The 21,560-nt window shown below is 41.4% G+C and overlaps 2 protein-coding genes across 10 annotated transcripts in view; both read left to right on the top strand.

Moving 5' to 3' along the window:
• Positions 1-7,618, top strand: part of LOC116406487 (gastrula zinc finger protein XlCGF8.2DB-like) — a 36,267-nt gene extending 28,649 nt beyond the window's left edge. Inside the window, exons 1-2 of one of the 3 annotated variants that reach the window (XM_031904387.1) lie at positions 2,250-2,268; positions 5,950-7,618. In XM_031904387.1, coding sequence (XP_031760247.1) covers positions 5,952-7,094 — 1,143 coding nt within the window. In that variant the 5' untranslated portion in view covers positions 2,250-2,268; positions 5,950-5,951 and the 3' untranslated portion in view covers positions 7,095-7,618. Of the gene's footprint in view, positions 1-2,249; positions 2,269-2,578; positions 2,619-4,816 lie in introns of those variants that run through there. The other 2 variants (XM_031904386.1, XM_031904385.1) reach the window with 2 other exon arrangements.
• The window catches only part of LOC101733825 (gastrula zinc finger protein XlCGF8.2DB-like), a 320,033-nt gene that overhangs the window by 292,910 nt on the left and 5,563 nt on the right, over positions 1-21,560 (top strand). The window contains exon 1 of one of the 7 annotated variants that reach the window (XM_031904376.1): positions 4,001-4,760. The exons of 2 other annotated variants lie outside the window; for them this stretch is intronic. The gene's annotated coding sequence lies outside the window, so the exon portion shown is untranslated. Of the gene's footprint in view, positions 1-4,000; positions 4,761-14,567; positions 14,637-16,383; positions 16,630-21,476; positions 21,558-21,560 lie in introns of those variants that run through there. 4 more of the 7 variants (XM_031904377.1, XM_031904374.1, XM_031904375.1 and 1 more) reach the window with 4 other exon arrangements.

A 21,560-nucleotide genomic window follows, 5' to 3' on the forward strand; every position in this document is an offset into this window, starting at 1 on the left:
GGATCTTAGAAACAACAGTCTGTTAGAGACTGAACCCGACACAGACAGAATCAGGAGGGATGAGACAGTCACTTTGTGAACAGTTCATAATCAAATCATTTCTCAGGTAACCCTTATGAATGTTATTCTTCCAATGTTAATTTCCCCCTGAGTCACAGTCTGTGTTGCAAATCATTTTACCGAAACTTTCTTTTTGAAATATGATGTTCCCCTTCTGTTGTCTCTTCTGAGATTGTCCAGCGCGGCCTACAGCTACTGCTAAACTGCACATTTATATCAATCTAAGATTCTATCACTGTATTACCATGTTATTCTCACAAATTTAAATTTCATGATAAATATTGTCCTAAATATTGAAATGAGAAATCTCTTATGTAAAAGACATAAATAGGGAAAAAATATTATAAAGAAAAATGAAAACATGTAAAAATGATGCCTTCTTCCAAGTGCTTTTACATTTGTTTAAGTCATAGACATAATAATTGTTATTGTCCACTTACATTGCTTTAACCTTTTAAAATGTTGTAAGTAATAACTATTTTCCTGGTCCCAACATAATTGCATATTAAAGAAACATTCTAAAACTGTATAATCTGTTATCTATCGCATGATGTATTTACCCATGTGATACTTTTACCTGTAACCGGCACATATAATATTTCTAATAAAATATAAAAGGAATATTTCAGCAGCTGATGTTATTCAGATGTTCCTTCTCATATTGATCAATGTCTGAGATGTATTCCTTGTACAATGAAATGTTAAACCCCCAACTTTGCTGTTATTTTGCAGAGCCGGCCCATTAGCCATGATGAAACTTTTCTCTGATTTATACAAATATTGTTACCGCATATACATTGTTCTTATATATCATGTTCTTTAAAAGAAAATGAGTTCTTTGTTCTTTGCTGGGAAATGTATTTGTCACTGGTGTCTTATGGTCTTTTCATTTTCATTAGTGTTAATATAACTGTTGAGAAAAAACAATCAAAATCCAAACACTTACACTTTATACCCTGTATTAACGATATCATATATAGATCAGTATTACGTGTGTATAGTATGGAACCACATGTCTCAAATGTAACCATGTGTCCTTGGGGCACATTTACAAAAGCACGAACGCTCCGAGCGTATTTTTGCCGATTTTTTCGGGCGTCTGCATGACTTTTTCATACGGCGCACAACTTTTTCGTACGGCGCACGACTTTTTCATAAGGCACACAACTTTTTCGTACAGTGCACGACTTTTTCGGAGGTTTGTACGAAAAAATCGGAAAGGTTTTAACGCTGTTTACAATTGTTCGGATACGATATTATCGTGACTAATACGATTTTTTCATAAGCATTTTCGTGATATTTGCGATCTTCCAAAATTTTCATTTCCAATACGATTTTTACCCATTCGTGATTCGGATTCGTGGATTAGTAAATGTGCCCCCTTGTGTCATACGATACCAAAGCCCGTCTGTTTGAGAGATCCTTAAAAGCCAAGGTTCTCAACCAATTAACCAGACTCCATGTTAAAACAAATAACCTTACATGCATCATGCTGGACCACAAAGGGTTAGGCTTTCAATTTAGAAAGTCTGTTTGTAATCCACATTTGAGGGAAACCCCTCACAGCAGGGGGTAATTCACAAAAAACCCCAAAAAGACACTGAAGCCAGACTGTCTGGCTAGGGGACTGTGAGGTGTGAAGGCATGAATGAATCAACAAGGTAACTAAATTATCATACCTGTGCTACTGGGGGGTCTGTCTCAGGGCAGATTCTTAGTTAATATTTATTTAAGCCCATAAAATAAATATCTTTTATTAAGATAAAAATCATGGCACCCAGCCATTACCTTGTAGCTAGGGCTCCCCATAGACTCCAAACACTCCCGTGTTATGATGATCCATCTCGGGATTATCTCATATTCTGATAAAACCAGAATAATATGAGTTAGGCCTGGGGTGTTTGGTGTCTATGAAAAGAGAATTCCATTTCCCACATAATGCTCATGGTTCCATAATTTTGTTGAATACCCATAAGTATTTGAGGCTAGCTGGAAAATAAAAATGTCAACAGAACAGCCAGTTGCCAAATGGTGACCCGCCCTCACCTTTCTCATTGGATGGGGGCGTGACCTACCCTGTAACCTGTATATCAATGGCCCAGACGACTGGGAAGACATATGCCTTTGGGGGCTGAGCTGCTTGGGAGGTATATGTCGCTATTTCTCCCCCCCAGAACAGGAATTACATAGGACCATTCTATTGGTGATGTATAGTGATGGGCGAAATGTTTCGCCTGGCATGGATTCGTGGCGAATTTCCGTGTTTCGCCATTGGCGGATTGTTGAAACGGATGAAAATCAGAGCCGTGCGACGAAATAATAGCTGCGGGCGACAAAATAAGAGCCGTGCGATGAAACAATAGCCGCGGGCGACAAAATAATAGCTGTGCGACTAAATAATAGCCGCGGGCGACAAAATAATAGCTGTGCGACGAAATAATAGCCGCGGGCAACATTTTTTTTGACGCGCGACATTTTCACCGTTTTGCGAATCTTTTGAAAGATTCGCGAATTTTTCGGCGAAGCGAAACGGGACAGATTCGCTCATCACTAGTGAGGTATGTAGTTTCTGCATTTTTATCCCTTTTTATTTTATAACTGTTTGCACCCTGTATGTCATTTTGTAATATTAACTGTTTTTATATAATATGTAATTTTATATCAAATGAACCTTAAGCGGAGTGTATATGTTAAATGTGGTTTAATCCCTTGCTAGTTAGAAGGAAAGTGTGCCTGCTTAACCCTTTGTTTGCTTGCGGGAAAGTTGAGTCTTGCCTGTAGACTAACTTGCATTGTGTGCTGGAGTGACTGCTAGAGTGCTTAGCTAGGAAGTCTGGGGTGATTTGCCTCTGTGAAGCATCAGGGGGCAATAGAACATCTAGACTTGGGTGCTTGCAGCCAAAACGCGGTGGTGGCAGTTGTTAAGTTTTGGCCGGTTGGGGCTGTTTGGGGTGTGACTGCACAGGTTGAGAAGAAACTGTATAGTTGATGTGTTAACCCTTACAGTCGCACACTTGGTCACATAGGTCTGTGGTGGCGTTCGTGACACATAGACAAAAGGACCACTATTTCTGTTATTTGAAACTTTAAGAAGACATAATCCTATCCATCCCAGCTGTTGCCTCATACCTTAATAATTCCTGCCTGCATTAAAGTTGATCATCATTCCTGCATTTTTAACACACATTAAACTTTTCTGCTTCTGCAGGTTAATGAAATACATTACAATCACTATAACACTTGCTATATATTTCCATGTAAATGTTTTTTCTCAAAACTCATACCAATCATATTCATTTACACAATGTTTACAAACCTTTAAGGAACAAGTACTAACATTTCTTTAGCACTAACCCTATAATGTGATTATTCCTTTTCTCAGTAACAATGAGTAACTCCTTTCTCTTCAGTCCTGGGTCTTTTATACCGAAATGTTTATCAGGTTCCCTTGCCTGTGTAACAGCACAGGCCTGAGCTTGCTTGTGCATCAAATGCCCCACCCGGCTGCAAAAATGGCAGATATATGCCCTTATCTTTGCTTAATCTGATTGGCATATTTCCCTTATCACATGTATGTTTGAGGGGCCTGAGTTCTGCAGTATGAGCTGTCTCCTGTACTTATCTATATGTGAGGCTGCTTTCTGAAGAGTATCAACACTGCAAGCAAAAATATTAGCTACAGGATCTACATATTTAAACTTGTTTACAAAAGCTTTTATCATTTGCTGTGTAACTTCATCTTCTCCAATACCCATAACCAGTCTGTAAACTTGCTAAAATACAACCAGAAATGTAAAGGGGTCATCATCTATAGAGGTTTTAAGATTATTAAGCACCTCTATATCAAGCACATTTTCACCATTAATTATATAATTAAGCATTAATAGCCTGTCCCTTCTTGTGCCGTGTATTAGATTCCCATCTGTATCAGTGCCGGGAGCACTCACAGGGATTGATAACCTCTGGGAAATACGTGCCGGCACCCACAGTTTAAATGCTTTATTCTTCTGTTCTTCACTTAAATCATATCTCTCTATATCAGACTCAAACAGATCAGAATTCATTAAAACATTCTTGTTTGGATTAAAATGTGGAATATTTTTCACAATTTTTAAAAGCTGTTTATTAACTTTTAACTGCAATTTTGCCCTGTCATAATGTAAGATTATTGTAAAATATTTATATTGTGGGTTCCTATATTTTATTAATCAATAATGAAACCTTTTACTCTAGTAGAGGAAACATTCTAATTAGCTTAGCACCTGGTTATCTGGTCCAAACAATAGGAGTTTCCTAATTTGGAAAACAAAGGTACTGGTCTGGGAAAGGTGCTGTCACACCTAAACTCTAATTAACATTAACAAAGGGTCAAGGCCACTGGGGCCAGCTGAATGGATCCCTGGTGATATGCATAATCAGTTAGTCAGGAAGGTCTTGGTGGAGACGCAGACATGAAGACTGGAATACCCATAATGGCAGACGGGTGACTTCCTGTAACTGACTGGTATGTGCTAGCATCATTCAAATAAACAAATCAGGAGAGACTTCTAGAAAGTTCTAGAATCCACCTATCTCTCCTGTATATAAGTTGGATTCAGTAGGGCACAAGTAGACACAGGGCCAGGAGAGGAGTGACCACCGTACCAGATCAGAGGGAATCTGACATCACGGACCAGGCACCTTATCAAACCTAAGGAGAGGTATGTTAGGCTGTGTAATCTTCTAGAGTTAAGGTTTCATAGAGTGTGTTTATAAGGTGTGGGATATTATTATTATTATTATTATTTAGGTGGTTGGGCCTCTGGGTTACATTTTAGTGTGTTTAGTTAAGTTAGTGTGTATATTTGTAGTATATTTTAGTATATTTGTTTTTATGACCTTTTTGTGTGTAAGGTGGTCTCTTGTTTTATGTGTTTTACCTACGTTATGATTTATGTTTATGTAAATATTTCTTTCCAAACAATTTAAAATCAATTTTTACATTTATTGTTCAGTGATCTCTTTGCCACACTATATTGTAGAACTTTGGTTATTTTAATAATCTTAATCTAATTCTGGATCACTAAGATCCGGAACAAACATAGATCTCTGTTCTGTAATAACCGAAACCTGGTTATTCCTTTGCAAAACTGATTCTACTGCTGCCAATCTCAGTTCATGCTGAGCAATCCCCTTAGCCAGACAGTCTCTTATATATTCCAAACTGTAATAAAGGTGAACCACCCCTATAATTGGATGAAAGGAAATATTTTTGTTGTGTATCCAATTACACTTCCCAAAGCCCTTGTAAATTTAATTTTCCCACTGGTTTCTATTTTAAGTTGTGGGGTCAGGAGTCAGTGGGACACAGCATTTTGTATGATGCCAGCCAATCCCCGTCTAGGGTGTAAGAAGTTAGCAGCTTGGAAAACCACACTTTGCATCTCCTTTATACCAGGACGTTGCGTCATGATAAGAGTCATCAAAACCTACTGGTTAAGTCTCTGAAGGCCACGTGGGAACATTATAGTAGGACACAGTGTGGAAGAATGTGTAAGGCTGGCACAGCACAAACCCAGGCTGAATAGGAGTGTGAGCCAACTGCATGGAATGAGGATCACTGACTAAGCTCACAATCCTTTTGATTGGTTGGATGTGGGAAAGGCTTCTCTGTGATTGGTTATCTTCTCACCCAAACATTTGGCCAGCAAGGAGTGTGGGCAGGACTTTGATACTTAGCCCCAGTGTCGGACTGGGTACCAGGGGCCCACCAGAAAACCTTAGACTGTGGGCCAAGTCTCCAAAATTTTTTCCTTCTCTCTTCACTCACATTATTAATTCTCTTAATCACTTCCCCATACATATTATTATTTATACTTCCATCTATTTATTTTATTTGTTCTCATATAGAAATGAGGACTGACCATGGTAAAAGCATACAAGTAAATTGGCTGAGTGAGCAGGAGGGTCCACTGACACCTGGGTCCACCAGGAGTTTTCCTGCTATCCTAGTGGGCCTGTCCAACACTGCTGAGCCCAGTCCCCTTAACGGTACTGAATGTGGGGAAACATCATCTCTAACCAAAGACTGTCAGGGGCAAAGGAGAAGTTCTACAGAAGAAAAACTTTTTGTCTGTGCAGAATGTGGAAAAACCAGTCCCCAGAACGCTAACACAGGGGAGAGAAATATCACTTGTGCACAATGTAAGGAAACCCAGTCTTTCAGGATCAGCCGTTTAACTCACTTTGTAATACACACAGGGGAAGAAACAATCACTTGTACAGAAAGTGGTAAAGGCTTTGCTCAAAAGAATTACCTTGTATCTCATATGAAAATACACACAGGGGAGAAACCTTTCACTTGTACAGAATGTGGCAAAGGCTTTGCTCAAAAGAATTACCTTGTATCTCATATGAAAATACACACAGGGGAGAAACCATTCACTTGTACAGAATGTGGCAAATGCTTTGCTCATAAGAATAACCTTGTATGTCACCTAAAAATACACACAGGGGAGAAACCATTCACTTGTTCAGAATGTGGCAAAGGCTTTGCTCAAAAGAATGACCTTGTATCTCATATGAAAATACACACGGGGGAGAAACCATTCACTTGTACAGAATGTGGCAAAGGCTTTATTCAAAAGAATCACCTTGTAGCTCATATGAAAATACACACAGGGGAGAAACCTTTCACTTGTACAGAATGTGGCAAAGGCTTTACTCAAAAGAATCACCTTGTAGCTCATATGAAAATACACACAGGGGAGAAACCTTTCACTTGTACAGAATGTGGCAAAGGCTTTACTCAAAAGAATCACCTTGTAGCTCATATGAAAATACACACAGGGGAGAAACCTTTCACTTGTACAGAATGTGGTAAAGGCTTTGCTCATAAGAATAACCTTATAGGTCACCTAAAAATACACACAGGGGAGAATCTATTCACTTGTACAGAATGTGGAATAAGCTTCCCCGAAAAGGCCATTCTGTGCATTCATCAAAAATTTCACAGCGGGGTTAACCATTTTGAAGGTACTGAATGTGGGAAATGATTATCTAGCTAGTGAAGTTAAAGGGGTGGTTCACCTTAAGTTAAAAGTTAACTTTTAGTATGTTAGAGAATGCCTTATTCCTAACAGCTTTGCAGTAGGTCTCAATAATTTCTTTTTTCATGGTGTCCAAGTATTTGCCTTCCTCCTCTGCACCTTCCCAGCTTTTAAATGAGGGTCAGTAGCGCCAGCAGCCAAAAAACCTGTTGCTCTGTGAGTTTACAGCTGTATTATTGTTACTTTTTTAATATCTATGTCATACTAAAAGTTATTTAAGCCCATTTTATGTACATCATACCATTCGCACAGTAGATAAACCTCTAGAGTGTAAAGAATGTGGAAAAACCAGGCCAGAATTAGGGCTAGAGAGGCACCATACAGTGGGGGCACGAGGCACGTACCTCTGATACCTGCATTCCCCTTGTTTGGGCCTGAAATAGCCAGGTTAGAAATATGTATATAAGTACTTTATGTAAGTGTAAAAACATAAAGTTTGATAAAAGAATTAATTGAATGTGTATGTGAGTCTGTTTTTTTTTAAAATATATATATCTATGGGGGAAACAATATTATTTTGTGCAAAAAAAAGGCTGGTAACAGGCAGCCATGATGGGACACAAGTATGTAAATAAGGCTTAGGGTACCAGCTTGCTCATTATGGGGGACCAAACATGGCAAGCTCTATTAGCCCATACCTGCAGCAGAGGAAACAATATGCCCCCAATAGGTGCTCTTTAAGATCTTTTAACCTTTTTACTGCCAGCCATTTTGGTCAAAGTGGACCTTGTATTGCCAGACAGTTTTTTAACATTTTGCACTGTTTCACTTTAGGGGCCTTTCCTCGGGGGGATTTTACCCAGGAAAAAAATATATAATTTTTTCAGGACAACCAAAGCTTTCAAAATATGGTAGAATTTTTGTGTAATTCCAATTCTGTAACAAGATATAGGCTTCTAAATGTCTAAAAATAAAAAAAATCAATTTTTCCATAATATAAACACACATACTAGAAACAGAAATTAATTTATGCATGAATATACAATTGATTTGTCTCTTGAACGTGCCAATACCAAATAGATATAGTTTTATGGGGATTTCTCACTTGTATAGGTCAAAAACTCCCAGCAGTAAAGTATCAAATTCCCAAAGCACTGCTTCAGAAAGCTGCATACTTTAGATTTCAAGGACAAAAATTCTACTAACAGAAGGTTTATCCCAGAAAATTATACATTTTTGGAAAGAACAGGTTCTGGGGAATCCAGAATAGGCACAACTGTCTGTCTGCTCCAAACTATCAAGCCACAAAGCTTTTCTAAAGTTAGCAATTTTGATGACATTCCAAAAATCCCCTCAAAGCTTCCACTTTGCAGCATCTTATCTCCCATATATCATTAGGTACCAAGATAAATCACCCTAAATATGAACGCCAGTGGCCCACTGAACAGTTTGATGCCCAATATATATAGATTTACCTAAGTATGTGGCATGTAGGGGACCCAATGTGAACATACCCCCATATGATCTATCATTTCTGTTATATCAGCTTCTGCAAAATCAACACATTTACTTCATTATATGATGTAATGTATGGGATAAAGCTAGTAAAAAGTACGCTCACCCCAGAAAGTCATATATTATTGGAAATTACACATTTCCCCAAATCTAAAATGGGTACTTGTGTCTTTTTACTCCACAGTAACAAGCCGCAAAGCTTTTCTAAAGTTAGCAATTTTGATGACATTTCCAAAAATCCCTTCAAACCTTCCACTTTGCAGCATCTTATCTCCCACATAGCATTAGGTACCAAGATTAAACACCCTAAAATTTGAAAACCAGGGGTCCACTGAACAGTTTGATGCCCAATATGTATAGGTTTGCCTAAATATGTGGCATGTAGGGGCCCCAATGGGCTCCTGCAAAATCAACACATTTACATCCTTTATGTGGGATAATGCTACAAAATGTACACTCACCCCACAAAGCCATATATTTTTGGAAAGTACACATTTCCCCAAATCTATAATGGTTAAACATTTGGTTTTGCTCCAAAGTACCAAGCCATAAAGCTTTCCTAAGTTTGCAGATTTTTATGACATTTCAGAAAATCGCATAAAAATGTTGCACATTTATCTCTCACAATTCCTTGATAAAGATCAGATAAAGGCAAATCACCCCAAATAGGAACAACTAAGGTCGACTGAACAGTTTGATGCCCAATATGCATAGACCAAAGTCTGCGGTATGTACTGACCCCAAAATGAAAATAGCGCATATGGATTTCTCACCTGCCAACTCAGCTTTTGCATACAGAGCCCCCTGTCAGTGTATTATATGCCGTAACCCCCCTAACTATACAGAGACCCCCAGAAAACCATATAGTTTTGGAAAGTACACATTCTGATTAATTCAAAATAGGTAAAGTTATTTGTGTACACAAAAGTTACACACAGCAAAGCTACGCTAAAAACAGATTAGGGACACTTATACAGGGATAAAAATGCAATAAAACCACAAAAATTGTGCAAATCAGTGAAACAACAAAATAACACAATTAAACCTTATCCGCGCTCAAGAGGTTGAAAAGAAAAAAGGGATGTTAAACAGGACCAAAGAGAAAAGAGAAGAAAAAAAATCATGAGGAAATAATGAGGTAAGGGAGATTCTATAACTCCTAGAGGTCCTACTTCCCCTATTGCCCTAGGGGACCTCTGGGAGTTATAGAATCTCCCTTACCTCATTATTTTTACCCATAAGCTGTTAACTGAGGTTCAAAAATTGGTTCCCTCTCCTTTTTTTTTTAAAAGTAAGATTTTTTCTAGTTATATGAGCTAGGTGCATGGATATTCATTTTTTTAACTGATTTCTATTTATAGGTATTTATTAGTGGATTAGATATTTTAAGGTATACTGTCCGTAGGTACTGTGTGTGGTCTCTGTGATAACCAATAAATTTGTGTTTGATATATGTTTCTCCTGCATATGGAATCTACTAGACACATTTTTTAGAGTGTGTGTGAATTAATTACTGCTTAATCGTGTCACTATTGAGAATTGATATTTCTGTATAGTGTGTGCGAATTACTTATTATCTAATTGTTCTATTATTGAAACAACAAAATAAGTCACACAACAGTGTAATTAGTGGTCAGAATATCTGATCCAATAGTCAGGCTGTCAAAATATACAGTTTTTAGGGAAAAGAAACTAAAAACAAAGTGGTAAAAAAACAAAGGATTTGTGTATACATGTGTAAACATGTGTAAAAATTGTGTGACAGTGCATAAGTGTGTATATGAGTGTATATAAGTGTATATAAGTGTGCAAAATGAAAAGAAAAGAAAAACAAAAATAAATAAAAACTGCTAAATTGTGTGCTGTAAGTTTGCGTAAATGTATGTTAGTTTGTATAAATGTATGCAAGTGTGTGTGTAAGTGTGTAAGTGCAAAAAAAAATCATTACCTGTCCTGAAGATCTTATCACTGGTCTATCCTCCATGCTGCAATCCTGGAGCAGGAAGTAACTGGGCCGGCACTGGGGGGATGGAGGAAGAAGGAACAAGCAGCAGACATGATGCGATTGTGTCTGCTGCTTGTAGGACAGTCCTGCGACGATCGTGTTGCAGGACCGACATGACAGCCCCCCTGGCTGATGGCTGCAGTCTGCAGTGGTGACTGCAGAGAGAATCCTTTATCTGCTAATGACGTATGAGACACACCGTTGGCAGTTAAACCCTTTTTTTGCTACGCGTATCCTATATGTCGTTGGCAGAAATAAACTTGAAATCACTGGGATGACAAAATGTTAGGCACCACATTAGCAATTCGCCAGTCTCTTGGCACCATTCCAGACCTCAATGATTCCTAAAAAATTAAGTGAAGAGGTTTGGCAATCACAGCGCTAAACTTGATTAATACCCTGGGATGAATCCCATCTGGCCCTGGACCTTTGTTCCAGTCTCTTTTGAATTCCCCCCGAGTGACCCATGTGTCAGTAGACAAATTACTAGAACTGGGCAAATTAAAAGGGAAACCTTCATTAGCCGGCTCCTCTGATGTATAGACAGGTGTAAAATACGAGTTCAAAATTTCTGCTTTTTCCCTGTTCTCATCAACCCCCTTACCCCCAATAAGGTTCCCACCCTTTCTTGCTTCATTTTTTTACTATTTATATATTTAAAAAATAAATTTGGATTTCTTTTACTTAATACCCCTTCCCATCTCTATTTTAGCTGCAGGGTTTTCTGATCAGCTTGGGTGGAGTCACCATGTGGTTACACAAACAAATCATTAGGGTTGGGGAGACCGCCTCATACAGATACAAATAAACAAAAGGAATTCTGGAAATGAATTCCAAACAAATTCCTCAAAACCCCTGCACCAAACTAATGAGCCTCAAGGAAGGCGAAACCGGTCTGTAGTTGGGAATCTGAATTATCCCGGCTTCTGCTTTAAACCCAGTGGGGGAGCTTTAGCCTATAGGATAAACCCATGGAAATGGGATTTTTTTTTAGAAGTTTGTTTGGAATTCATTCCCACAATTCCTTTTGTTTATGGGTAATTGGAGATAAAATCAAGAGGATGGTGGGTAAATATAAGCAGTGTGTGGGGTATGCTCAGCAGTGTATCCATATACTAATTAAGAGGCAGATATTGTATGGGGAATTCCTGCAGTCTGATAGGAAGAAACTGTATAATTCTCTCTTCTGTAAATATTATAGTGCTGAGTTGGCTTTAAGGGACTGCCCTTCCTCTATTGTACCCAATGCTCTCAGGAATATAAACTGCCCCAGGGTCCCGGGTAAGATGAGGGGTGTCATATGGCTGTTTCCATGGGAAGCTGTATGTCAGGCCAAATATAAAATGTAAAGGCATAAATGAAAGTAACTGCCCCAGAGATGAGTGCCCGGGGGAGCTGGAGACAATGAGCCCCTCTCTCTATGAGTGCCCCTTTAGTAGGAAAGTCTGGGGGGAACTGGCAAAGGATTTAATGTTGCCCCACCTGAATGCTCAGTCCTGTGCCCAGTTGGTATATGGGGATTTCAAGCAGCCCAGAGACCCCAATAAAAACACCCTCTTTGTACTAAATGCTACAGTCATTTATCATCTGTGGGATGCAAGGAATTTGAAATCTGCAAAACAATTTTTTTCTGTCTATTGAATCTGTAAAGAGATTGATATTTAATGTTTTAAGAGATGTTTATGTGAAAGAGACTGATACAGATTATTGAAAAAATATAAATTTTCTTTTCTTTTCTGTTTTAAGATTCTTTTGATGTGAATTGTTATTGGAATAGTTTTGTAATTTTGTTGCAAGAATATTTAATAAATAAAATGTCCTCCCCATGACCCCTTCCTACTCCCACAGCCAGGTCTGCACTAGCTTTCCCATAATATGATGAAGAGAATAAATGCAATAATTTAATGTCTGCCTCTAAAGTGACTCTGCAAAACTCAGAAATAAACTGTGAGCAAATAAGAGCAGAGAGTAGGTGCAGATCAGGGCTGGAACTAGGGGTAGGCAGAAGAGGCAGCTGCCTAGGGCGCAACGATTGAGGGGCCTCTCCTGCCTACCCCTAGTGCTACTTTGTCATTGCCTCCACCGCTTGTCATTAGCGGTGGAGGCAATGACCGATCTAATTGCCCCGCCCCTCCTGCACCGCCTCCTGTGCTTTGGCACGCATGCTCCATTTGGGGGGAAGGGGAGGTGGGCGGATTTGGCCGACCGGGTTGCCTAGGGTGCCCGGTCAGCTTGGCCCGCCCCTGGTGCAGATACACACAGGGCAATCTCGCCATAGGAAATATGTATGTGAATAAATCAGAGACACAATAAAGTGTAACTTTCTAGATACTCAGCCGCCCAGCAATGCGGCTCTTTAACACTTGTGTAATAGATTGTTAAAGAGAAACTTCACCCAAGACATAGACATAGAAAGAAAATGTAATTCTAAGCAACTTTCCTATATACTTTAATACAGGGGTCCCCAACTGCTGGGCCGCGGACCAGTTCCGGGCCATGGACAGCAGGGCAGTGGCCCGCAGCGCCTCCCCAGCGCCCCGCCCCCCTCGGTCCGTGGGGGAAAAAAATTGCCTCCTACCGGGCCGTGCTGCTGAAAAGGTTGGGAACCCCTGCCACAGCCAATTTATTAACTTACTGCTTGATTTCATGCATTCACCTTTTGATTTCTATTTAAAACTGATATAAACACTTTAAATATTTGGAATAAACATTTCAAGCAGAAAGGCAGGCTGCTTATGTTTTATATCCCCTACCAGTCTACTAATATACCCCTGATAATGAGCTGCCCACTGACTGTAGCTTAAGGAAGAAATAGTTTTATTGGTTCAAAGGTAGACAAGGAGCTCTAAACAAAGGAACAAATAAACCATTTGCAGCAAAGAACTATGGTGGCCTGTGCTCTTTCCACCTTATGGCATATGGTGGAAAGAGCACAGGCCACCGCAGTTCTTTGCTGCAAATGGTTTATTTTACACAACATGTTTTGGGCCCCAAAGTACCTCTTGTTGGACAAAGCCAGTTGCTTCCATGTATCAGGCTTGCATACAAGCTTATCCTCACAATGGGGATCACACATGTGCCATCCATAGTTTGACACAAGAATGTGTGTCAAATTGTGATTTGCCATGTATTCAAGTTCCCTTTCCCTTATTACCCCTTCCAGAAGCTTTCCTCCTACTGATGTCAGACTAACAGGCCTGTAGTTTTTAGGCTGAGAACGGGATCCCTTTTTAAATAACGGCACCACATTAGCAATCCGCCAGTCTCTCAGCACCATGCCAGACCTCAACGAATCCTGAGAAATTAATTGAAGAGGCTTGGCAATCATAGAGCTAAGCTGGTTTAATACCCTGGGATGAATCCCATCCGGCCCTGGACCTTTGTTTACATTTTTATGGTAAAGTCTCTTTTGAATTCCCTTCTGAGTGACCCGTGTATCTGTAGTTATATTACTAGAATTGGGTTTGTTAAAAAGGAAGCTTTCCCTCAGTTGTGTAGACAAACAAAAATAACAGTTCAGGGGCCCTTCTTGCTTTATTTTTTTACTATATATATACTTAATAAGTAATATACTTAGTACTTACATACTTCTCTTGTAAATACCCTTTTCTATCTCTATTTTAGCTGCCTGACTTGTTTTTGTTTTGCTGCTTTATTGGCTTCCTTGTACCTGGTGAAAGTCTCAGCTGCCTCGGCTAACTTAAAGAAACAGTAACAGCAAAAAATTTTATTAAAAAAATTAAAACTACACCCTTTAAATAATACCTACATCCAGCTGCATTGTACTTATTCACCTACCATTTAGCCAAAAAATCCTCAATAAAATTCCTCTCCATGCTATGGAGACATTTTTGAAGAAAGGCGATATGGCAACTAACCCATCTCTACGAGCGCGCCCCCAATGTCTTCCCTCTTCACATGACATCTGGCCATAACCCGGAAGTTCAGTTATTGCCGGTAAGAGGAGGGGGAAGAGACATGCTGCTGGAACAGCTGAGGGGGATAGACACGCGAACGCAGGGTGAGAGGTATGCAGAGGAAGGGGGCTTGTGGGGCAGGCATGCTGGGGGGGAAGGCTACTGATCTGAACTAACGCTGGGTGAATGGAATACGAGGGGGGCTTGTGGGGCAGGCACGCTGGGGGGGAAGGCTACTGATCTGAACTAACACTGGGTGAATGGAATGTGAGGGGGGGCTTGTGGGGCAGGCACGCTGTGGGGGAAGGCTACTGATCTGAACTAACACTGGGTGAATGGAATGTGAGGGGGGGCTTGTGGGGCAGGCACGCTGGGGGGAAGGCTACTGATCTGAACTAACGCTGGGTGAATGGAATAATAGGGGGGGGCTTGTGGGGCAGACACGCTGGGGGGAAGGCTACTGATCTGAACTAACGCTGGGTGAATGGAATGTGAGGGGGGGCTTGTGGGGCAGGCACGCTGGGAGGAAAGGCTACTGATCTGAACTAATGCTGGGTGAATGGAATGTGAGGGGGGGCTTGTGGGGCAGGCACGCTGGGAGGGAAGGCTACTGATCTGAACTAACGCTGGGTGAATGGAATGTGAGGGGGGGCTTGTGGGGCAGGCATGCTGGGGGGGAAGGCTACTGATCTGAACTAACGCTGGGTGAATGGAATACGAGGGGGGGCTTGTGGGGCAGGCAAGCTGGGGGGGAAGGCTACTGATCTGAACTAACGCTGGGTGAATGGAATACGAGGGGGGGGCTTGTGGGGCAGACACGCTGGGGGGAAGGCTACTGATCTGAACTAACGCTGGGTGAATGGAATGTGAGGGGGGGCTTGTGGGGCAGACACGCTGGGGGGGAAGGCTACTGATCTGAACTAACGCTGGGTGAATGGAATGTGAGGGGGGGCTTGTGGGGCAGACACGCTGGGGGGGAAGGCTACTGATCTGAACTAATGCTGGGTGAATGGAATGTGAGGGGGGGCTTGTGGGGCAGACACGCTGGGGGGAAGGCTTCTGATCTGAACTAATGCTGGGTGAATGGAATACGAGGGGGGCTTGTGGGGCAGGCACGCTGGGGGGGAAGGCTACTGATCTGAACTAATGCTGGGTGAATGGAATGTGAGGGGGGGCTTGTGGGGCAGACACGCTGGGGGGAAGGCTACTGATCTGAACTAATGCTGGGTGAATGGAATGTGAGGGGGGGCTTGTGGGGCAGGCATGCTGGGGGGGAAGGCTACTGATCTGAACTAACGCTGGGTGAATGGAATGTGAGGGGGGGCTTGTGGGGCAGACACGCTGGGGGGAAGGCTACTGATCTGAACTAATGCTGGGTGAATGGAATACGAGGGGGGGCTTGTGGGGCAGGCACGCTGGGGGGGAAGGCTACTGATCTGAACTAATGCTGGGTGAATGGAATACGAGGGGGGGGCTTGTGGGGCAGACACGCTGGGGGTGAAGGCTACTGATCTGAACTAATGCTGGGTGAATGGAATACGAGGGGGGGCTTGTGGGGCAGGCACGCTGGGGGGGAAGGCTACTGATCTGAACTAACGCTGGGTGAATGGAATAATAGGGGGGGCTTGTGGGGCAGACACGCTGGGGGGGAAGGCTACTGATCTGAACTAATGCTGGGTGAATGGAATGTGAGGGGGGGCTTGTGGGGCAGACACGCTGGGAGGGAAGGCTACTGATCTGAACTAATGCTGGGTGAATGGAATACGAGGGGGGGCTTGTGGGGCAGGCACGCTGGGGGGGAAGGCTACTGATCTGAACTAATGCTGGGTGAATGGAATAATAGGGGGGGCTTGTGGGGCAGGCACGCTGGGGGGGAAGGCTGCTTAAGGGAAGCTGGTTGCTAAGCAATGTGACGTACAGAGACCGGATATTCAAAACCAAAAGCAGGAAGAAGCTGACGGCAGCGCGCACGTAGGGGAAAGAAGCTTTCAGGCCCTGCAGGATAGCGAAGACCCTATATACTGCACAGAAAAGTGGCGGTTCTGATTTTTTACTGATACTTTATAGGAATGCAGTATGCAGCAGAGTATTTCAAGTAAAAACTGTAAGTTGATTGATGTCTAAATGGTGTTACTGGTCCTTTAAATCCAGCACTTTCCCTCTGATTGATCACTCACTGGGACTGGGGACCTCAACACTATTATAGAGATAGTGTCTGTGTTGCTAAGCAGCTCTCTCTCTCTCACTCACACTCTCACTCACACTCTCACTCACTCACACTCACACTCACTCACACTCTCTCGCACTCAGTCTCTCACACTCACTCAGTCTCTCGCTCTCTAGATGGATGCTGCAGCATGGGGTTACTTTGTGTTATAAATATTCTTTCTCTACTATATTTGTGTAAGTACTATGGTGAACAAACACCTCTAAAGTATTTAAGATGTATGCATGTGTGTGTCAGGGCTGTGTGTGTAAGTGTGTGTATATAAGTGTAAGACCAGCCTTTTGTTACTGATATATATCCCTGTTGGAAACCCCTCCCCCACTGTATTACCCCTAAGACCACGTGTTTCCTATAAATCACATTCCAGATTTAAAGGAAAAGTAACACTAAAAAATTTTAAGCTAAAAATCTATTCTACCCTGCTCCAATAATTGCCCTATCCTGCACACCATTTATTTTTTTGAATGCTTTATTAGAAAATACCTGTCATTTGAAATAAGGCGCTACAGCAATGCAGAACAGAATCCACTATACAGTATCTAGTAGAATTAAGTCTAAAACAACTGGACTTTTGTCTGTGACTGTACTACCATCAAGAGTTTAAATACCGGGAAATTCCCTACCAGAAAAACTGAGAGAAGTCTAGTAGAATTAAGTCTAAAACAACTGGATACTGTATATCATGACCTGGATGAATGAGAATCTTTATAGACAGAATCCACTATGCGATGATCGATTGATCGATCCTAGCCCGACTCCTTCCTATACAGAAGGAAGGCTAGGATGCGTAATGGATTCTGCCCTGTGTCGCTGTATCGCCTTATTTCAAATGAAGTGTCAGTCAGGTAGTTCCCATAAGGAGCCGTCTCACCATAAACAACTGTACAAACAGTTCCACTTTGAAATGCAAAAGACCCTCCAGTTGGCTTCCTGGGATATCTTGGTGTTACCCCCCTATCCCCATATAATCCCAAGGGAACCCCCACACAGGCACTTCATAGCATTCCCAACCCAAGCAACTTAATTACCATCTGACTCACTGATTAAATCTATACAGATTATCTTGTGCCCTGTAGATTCATACAATGAAATGATATTAATATCATACACTTGCAGGTATGTATACATAGTCCCACACATATTACTGCACTCCCCCACTTGGATCAGTTCTGCTCAGAATTGATACACAATACATGCAAACATTATGTTTTCTTTTTTTAGCTGAATAACATGAAAGTTTGTGATTGTGATATAGAGAATGCTAAACCGAGGCTCTTAAATCTTTTCTAGAAATACTAATAGAACTGGTTACACTTCTCCAGCTCTTTCTGTTTCCCATTTAGGATGAATAAGGAATCCAAATCTATTGCAAGGGGCAGGTATTGGGGTATGTACGGGATTAGATACAATACTGAATGAGTCGATCATTCCCTTTTCAGTCTTCAGTAGATATTTTCAGTCACCAGTCAGAAATATTCACCCGCTTACTGTATAAGTTGTACTTAAAGAAGAAGGAAAGGCTAAGTCACTTGGGGGTGCCAAAATGTTAGGCACCCCCAAGTGACTTAGATCGCTTACCTTCTACCCCGGGCTGGTGCCCCTGTATGGAGAAAACAGCACCAGCCCGGGGTACTTGTAGCGCTTCCTCCTTCCTTCGCCGCGCGCGCATGCGCAGTAGAGTGAAAAGCTGAACTTTAACAGAGAAGTCGGCTTTTTCACTCTACTGCGCATGCGCCGGACTTGGAGTCACAGAGAATGGAAGGCGGAAGCACTTCGCCCCAGGTGCCCCGGGCTGGTGCAGTTTTCTCCTAATAGGGGCACCAGCCCGGGGTACGAAGTAAGCGATTCAAGTCACTTGGGGGTGCTTAACATTTTAGCACCCCCAAGTGACTTAGCCTTTCCTTCCCCTTTAAGGTCCCCATACATGGGCCGATTGTAGCTGCCGATATGGGTTCCTTGGACCGATTCAGCATCTTATCTGCCTGTGTAGGGGCAGAAACGAGGGGCCTGGCAGACCGATATCTGGCCTGAAATTGGCCAGCTATCGATCGGCCAGGTTGGAAAATTCAGTCGGATCGGGGACCACATTGGCTCGTTGATGCATTCCCAGAACCGACTGCCCCATTGCCACCAAAATAATCCAATCATTTGGCCCCAGAGCCAAACAATTGAATTATTTTTTTAATTATCGCCCACCCATAGGTCGCCAAGCCAGCAGATCTCAGCGTGTATGGGGACCTTTAGTCTTTGCAGAGAATTAAAGCCAGTCCTTAAATAGACTGCAAAGCATTTCTGTCCACAAACGTCATTCTTTGTGATTCCTTGCCACTCCCATTGCTCCCCCACTTCCCTACCCAGTACACAATACACTAAGTTCTAAGGTTTTTACTCAAAGCATTTGGGTCTCTTTTGTTCCATGTAGCAGTGACAGAGTACCCAGGATCTGGTATTGGTTCTGGTGTTGGATGGTTCTGTAGCTCTTGGTCTTCTTACAGTCTGATCTTTTTTTTTTTAGACAACCCCCATTGAGCCACAACTCTAGCTTTGGACACAATATCACCCCTACCTGATTCAGTCAGAATATTAATGGATGTATATAACCCTGCAAATATGCAACCAAAGCATCAACATTCTGATTATGTGTTGTTTATAAATCCACCCATGTCTGTACATTTAGCGCCCAACACCCTCTATAGACTGTATGCTAAATATGAGCCCTTGTTTAGCTTCCCTAGACAGATATGTATATCAACCAATATATTTGCACTTTCTCTGGGCCTCTCTCTGGATTTTTTTTTTTACATTGAAAAGCAAAAACATATATACAGAAAGGCACTGAATTAAACAAAACACTGAATAATAATAAGATGGATGTTACGTAATTAAAAGTAGATGTTCAAGTCCTGAAACTTTGTAAATGACGCCCTGTTTGTGTGTTAATGAGTTCTATTCATTGCATTTCCATCTTCCCACTCTTGCACTGATTTAGACACTAAACATCAAAACAGTTCATTCAGTTTTTTTCTTTAAAAATCCCATTGACCTATTATATTTGTGGGAGAACATTATCTAGAGAAGCCTGAAGAATATATTTTGACACCAACATTATCCAGCCCATTGCGCTACTGCATCCAGTGGTCTCAACACCCAACACCTCTCCCTCTGTGTCATGCAAATCCCTTCCCCCCATTGGAACCTTTAGGGCTCATCCATCAATGTTCTATAGTCAGTTCATTCCCTGCTTAAGTTGATGAAAAAAACTTAAGTTACACAGATACATTCAGATACATTTATCCTTCTACTTGAAGATCTTTTCCTGAAAGATATAACTTAGAGAAAAATATTAGTTCATATATTCTACATAAAAATACATTGTCTCGAGATAAATTAAAGGAAAGTGCATTTGAACATTTAAGTGTATGGGTTTAGAATTCTATTAAAGTTCCCCCCCCCCGGTCTGTAACCCCAGAATGTGTAAGAGGGGCTTCATTTGGAAAGTTCTGCCTCCAGTACTTGTTGTTTTAAAAGATCCCTCTCAGCCCTGATCTTATCATATTCATGTTCACTTTTAGTTGGGAGAAGGGTATCCAAGTTCTAGATTTACTGTTAGTTTGATTGTTTTGTCTATTCTGCCATCTAGATTGATATTTCCCTCTCTGGCTGAATTGTAGGATATTCCCCTCACTGAGGCCCTTTAGAACCAACACACTCCTTTCCCTGCTGTCCCTCTACTCTAGAAACTCCAGCTGTATCAGCTACAGAACCTTCCTCTCTATTCCATTTTTTCCACAAAGGAATATTTCAGCAGCTGATATTATTCAGATGTTCCTTCTCATCCTGATCAATATATTCATGTACAATAAAATGTTAAACCCCCAACTTTGCTGTTATTTTGCAGAGCCGGCCCATTAGCCATGAAAACTTTATTTATACAAATATTGTTATCGCATATACATTGTTCTTAAATATCATGTTGCTTAAAAGAAAATTAGTTCTTTGTTCTTTGCTGGGAAATGTATTTGTCACTGGTGCCTTATGGTCTTTTCATTTTCATTAGTGTTAATATAACTATTGAGAAAAAAAATCAAAATCCTGCCACATACACTTTATACCCTGTATAACTATATCATATATAGATCAGTATTACGTGTGTAGAGTATGGAACCATATGTCTCAACTTTTTCATGGGCTTTAATAACTAAAGGTCAACTATGTGTCTGGCTAGGGGACTGTGAGGTGGGAAGAGCCAGACCGGGCCAAATGAATCAACAAGGTAACTAAATTATCATACCTGTGCTACTGGGGGGTCTATCTCATTGCAGAGTCTTAGTTAATATTTCTTTAGGCCTATAAAATAATAAAGATAAAAATCATGGCGCCCAGCCGTTACCTTGTAGCTAGAGCTCCCCATAGACTCCAAACACTCCCGTGTTATGATGATCCATCTCGGGATTATCCAATATTCTGATAAAACCAGAATAATATGGGTTAGGCCTGGGGTGTTTGGTGTCTATGAAAAGAGAATTCCATTTCCCACATAATGCTCATGGTTCCATAATTTTGTGGAATACCCATAAGTATTTGAGGCTAGCTATAAATAAAAATGTCACCATAACAGCCAGTTACAAAATGGTGCCCCGCCCTCACCTTTCTCATTGGATGGGGGCGTGACCTACCCTGTAACCTGTATATCAATGGCCCAGACGGGAAGAGATATGCCTTTGGGGACCGAGCTGCTCGGGAGGTATATGTCGCTATTTCTCCCGGAACAGGAATTACATAGGACCATTCTATGGGTGATGTATGTA

The sequence above is a fragment of the Xenopus tropicalis genome, chromosome 6 (genome assembly GCF_000004195.4).
Source record: "Xenopus tropicalis strain Nigerian chromosome 6, UCB_Xtro_10.0, whole genome shotgun sequence".
In the NCBI taxonomy this organism is placed as follows: Eukaryota; Metazoa; Chordata; class Amphibia; order Anura; family Pipidae; genus Xenopus; species Xenopus tropicalis.